The 4821-nt window shown below is 31.2% G+C and overlaps 1 protein-coding gene across 1 annotated transcript; it reads right to left on the reverse strand.

The window, feature by feature from the left end:
• Window positions 1-853: 853 nt before the first annotated feature.
• LOC134851383 (neuronal acetylcholine receptor subunit alpha-7-like) lies at window positions 854-2924 on the reverse strand (the record flags this gene model as incomplete). Its single annotated transcript, XM_063867440.1, is given in 3 exon segments — window positions 854-1696; window positions 1954-2253; window positions 2805-2924. Coding segments are annotated over 3 exon segments (902 nt in total), but the record flags the coding sequence as incomplete, so codon positions are not given.
• Between the last annotated feature and the right edge of the window lie 1897 nt (window positions 2925-4821).

The following is a 4821-nucleotide window of genomic DNA, read 5'->3' on the forward strand; positions in this document are numbered from 1 at the left end:
TTCCATTGTTACTAACCACCCTTACAGAAGGTTCGAAAACGAAATAAATGGGAACAAAGAGAATATTTGTTTCATAAATGTTATGTAAATTTACTCTGAAAAACCCAAATTTAACTGATCGTTATCTAACAATCTGATATCAATTTGTTTGAAAACAATCAAAACTGGACTGTTTCGATGATCTTTTCAACTCCAGCCCCGAAAAATAGAATTTCACGCGCATGTGCTTGTTTATAAAAAATTAGTATATATAATATTGAATTTAAGCATTCCAAAGCAACTCCAACATCCTCAATCAAATAATTTTTCAGGACAAAAAAACCAATGATAACATCTACTCGAGGTAAAATTTAGGTTTATGATGCATAAAACGCATGAAAAACATTAAAAACTAAATTAGCTGAAAATCTTGACATTCTATAGTATACATGCATGGACACTCCAATTGAATTTTTATCATTTTTATGAGTACCACCTTAGAAGCAATCTTATTTAATTTACAAGGCAGCATTTTGTGATATTTTGTGAAGTTTTGAATTGAAATTTTGAGGTTTTGAAACAATAATTAAAAACAAGCTGATATAAAAAAATTATTCCTTCATTATATAGTGGAAAAAAATTTGCCGTTGATAGTGCTAGAGTTCAATCCTTCATAACAACTATTAAATAAAAAAACTGAAATATCTCCAGTTCTTCTTAATTTTTACATAAACTCCTGAAAAGACTAGATCTACAATAATCTAGACATAAATAGGCAAATTTTTTTCCCAGAAGCAGCTCGCAAAGAGTAAATCAAGGGAAAATAGGCACTTTTCTATAAATAAATTTTCATTTATGTTTGAAAAATGTCTATAATACGTTGCAAAAGATAGAATACCTGATTAATTTCATTGGGATAAGTTTTTCAAAATTTTAAATGGTACTAATGAATGAGCATTTTAATTAAATCAAAAGCAAAAACAAACTGCCTCTGTAATTATTTTTAAACTCCATAAAACATCCAAAAAAATCTAATATCACAATTGGTTAATTTTAAAGGTTTTCGTCTCAATGTATCAAAATTGGGAGCAAAATTGGTTGGGAAAAAAACCACTTCGAAATCTTGGCCTCTTTATAATCAAGTAATTTACTAATAAATCATTCAAAAAACATATGTTTCTCGAAACGAAAGCAACAGTGCTCATTTCAAAGTCAACTTGAACTATATGAATTTTTTAGGCCAGCATAAACATGCCAATAATGAGTGAACCTATGATATTCAGTATAAAGAAAAGCCGATCAACAAAAAGAGCGAATTGTTTCCACAGATAATCATTGTTTTCCTCGCTGTCCAGAAACACAGCACGTTCAACAACGTCCTTTAATCTCAACTCTAAAAATTCCTCTTCTTCTCCGCGGGGGTCTCTATAGGAATCAGTAGGTCCGGTTAGAGTTTCCCAAGTTTTGTTCTCTTTGGCGTTGTCATTGTTGCGTTTGCTGCTGTGATCATTAGTTTTGTTATCTATCTTAAATCTAATCTTCTTGTTCTTTCCAAGATTAAAAGACGTTTTTAAATCAGTGGTTTTTTTCAGTCCGAGAAAAGTTTTCTTGAGCTCACAGGGTCTCAATCCGAAACACCACATTAACCTGTGCGATATGAGGCATCTGGTCTTGTACCCCATTTTGAGTTTTCCGCCGAGAAAATGGATGTTCATAACTGAAAAAAAAGATTCAACAAGAAAGTTATGCCATTTTAGTTCTGAACAACTTGGAATGTGTTTCCAAATTTGAATTTGTTTTCATAAAAAGAAACAGATAGATTTTTTTTTCATTCTGTTATCAGTTTTTTTCAAATCCTTGTCATGTTTTTTTTGCAGAGCCTAATTTTTAATAGCAAACAACTAGAATCGAACACCAAAACTAAAACTCTGAATATAAAAAAAAGAGGTAGAAAATTCAGATTGATAATCTCACCCAAAATAGTCAGGAATGCATTGACTGATATCTGAATAACGGTCATTGTTAGAAGAAATGCAATCCTTGGAATATGCAGGGAACTGGCCGGGAGAAAACTGGTAATAGTTGCACAAGACACTGTTTGTGCTAAGAGCATTGTTATTGCAAACGATACTTTTTCACCCGAGTCAACAGGAACGAGAAATACTGCTCCCGAGAAAATGTAAGTGGTGAGAAGAGGCGTTGTGAACACAACTGAATAGAAGTAATGACGCCTCTTGAGTTTCAGACGCATGCCGAGATTACGGTATTCATCGACTGAAACAAGTTCAAACTCTGATAATAATGTCTAGATCGCATTTAATTTTCATGGATGAAAATTGATTATAATGGATGGAAATATATTGTCTACATAACCCATTATTGGTGCAAATTTAGGTTGCGAAAATAAAATATTGCCCTTTGATTAAATTATTTGCATAACAACAAAAATCATTAAATATAAATGAAGCAGGAGATGAAAGTGGGCCTTAAAGAAAATTCAGTAAATTTTACGAAGCAACTTAAGTTAAAACAAAATTTTTCGTCATTGAGAAACGTTAAGCTTACAATACTCACAACCTTACAGTGTTTTTGTTTCGGTCAATCGGTCAATTTTCATTGATGAAACAGTTATATATCAAAGCCTTGCTGAAAAACTACACGAAAAAAATTGAAGAAAAAAACACATTTTTTAACCCTCCTAAGAATGTTTTTTGTTAGATGGAAGAATTAACAAAGCAATTTTTTCAATGCTTACAAAATTGAATGTTTTTTTTTGCTTAAGTAAGCAAGCCGGAAGTTTATCTATGAATCTATGATGCTTGTACCTGGTTCAATTTCTCGCAGGTAGCTGTATAAGGTAACTGGCCGTATAAGTTCCCATTCCTCGTGTTCTTTGTAGTATAGCAAATTAAGATGATCTGTGCTTCCAATAATGTCGTCAAACTCTCAACATAAAATTAAAACAGATTGAAATATTTTCCGAAATTTGAATAAAAATTTAGATTAAAAAATATTTAATCTTAAAAAATGTGTACTTTGTTTATGAGCGAAGCCCCGAATGCGCAGAGAGATTTTTTAAGTTTTAATAATGCTTCAGAAAAAATATCGATTAAAAATTTTCCACTGAATAATTCCTCTAAACGTAATAATAAAAAGAAACAAGTGGCATTTATCGCATCTGTTAATTGCATTGCAATTAGCTACGCGCAATTAGCTACGCGCCAGAGTTGATACGCGCCAATGAAATGTTCGAAGTTGCACACGCCTCAATTATTGCAAAATAGCCGAAGTCTTTGGAAAACACATTTTACGAAGAGCAATGAAAAATTTAATATCTTTTTACAATTGGGCTCGAAATAGCAAGTTAGTTCAGACGGTAAAAAGACCACTCTATGCATATTCAGTCCCTTTTTTTAAAAGTTGCAACAAAAACTGTTGGTAAATGTCACTTTAATAAAACATTTTCATTCTGCACGTTTTTGGATGATACCCGCATGGTAGGTTTCGATATGGACATTTCGGATCAACAGAAAAAGGATACACAATTAAATTTAAAATTTTTTGTCGAAATGCATTTTTTATACCGAATAATCGATCAAAATCAGTAAAAACTGTAGAAAACATCAGGGTTATTTTGCCTGCCGAATCATTTAAACGCTTCAAAACCTTTTGAAATTTTCTTATACTCCTCTGAACTATCTTTTTCAAATTTTGGCAATTAATTCAAAAAGTAGAAATGATTAAAAACATATTTTTTAACCTCCAATGCGCAATTTCAAAATCAAGTTATAAAATATCGCTTCCTCCATTGCATTATTTGAAAGAACGAGCTTGCTTCAAGTTAACTTGAAACAACTGTTGATTCGAATGGTTTCGCTAATGCGCTACTGTTGAAAAATTGGAAAATTTAGTCATTAAAAAATTTCAAATTAGCCATACAGCCGATATTCAAACCTCCATATATTTAGAAAAATGGAAGCAGATCAAAATTTCTTTTACTATGAAGTCAGTTAATTTGATAGAATAGGAGATTAAATACTCTGTGTAAATACCTCATTTCGATACAACAAATTGGAAGAAATCAAACTGTTAACAATCAAAATATGGTTTTTGGCCATGTCCCAAAAACTGGATTGCGTTGAATTTTTGAGCCTGTGAAAAATGAAAAAGGTTTGAAAGAACAAAACACGCCAATAACGGCTGCTAAAATGTAATCTGCTTGTTTCATTTGATTAAAATTTTCTTCTGAAAGGCTGACCTGCTAAGTGCTATAAAAGTGAACATCAAAAAATATGATGTCAACAGTCCTTCAACTTGAACAAAAACACTTTTAATTTTCAAAAGTTAGGGACCAAAGAAACGTTCAGAATTTGATTTTTTAGGTTCTTTTTTTGACGAAGATGTAAATTTGTTAGCATAAACGGGAAATTGAAGAGCACATGATGTATAATATAATGTAGTAAAACAACAAATATGATTAATTCAATCGAAGTTGGCCGCTAAACAACATTATAATTATTAATGATAAGCTAAATGCGAGAGTTATAAATATATATATATATATATATATATATATATATATACATTTGTGACTTGAGACCCCCAATACTTTTTTAAAATGCTAGTTGGTCATTTAAATGTACTGAAAACTTAATAAAGTCGAGATTGTATTTAGTGTTCAGCAAGGGAAGTTTTCGCAGTCTTAGTTTTCTAGATAGGCAAACCATTGGACCTGCCGATTTAATTTTATTCAACTTATCTTTTTTTATCAGACAGTTCGTTTTTTGTTACAAAAAAAATGAAAACTGACACGAAGTCATTTCATTTGGGTTTCATGTCAAG

The sequence above is a fragment of the Symsagittifera roscoffensis genome, chromosome 7 (assembly GCF_963678635.1).
Source record: "Symsagittifera roscoffensis chromosome 7, txSymRosc1.1, whole genome shotgun sequence".
Classification (NCBI taxonomy): Eukaryota; Metazoa; Xenacoelomorpha; order Acoela; family Convolutidae; genus Symsagittifera; species Symsagittifera roscoffensis.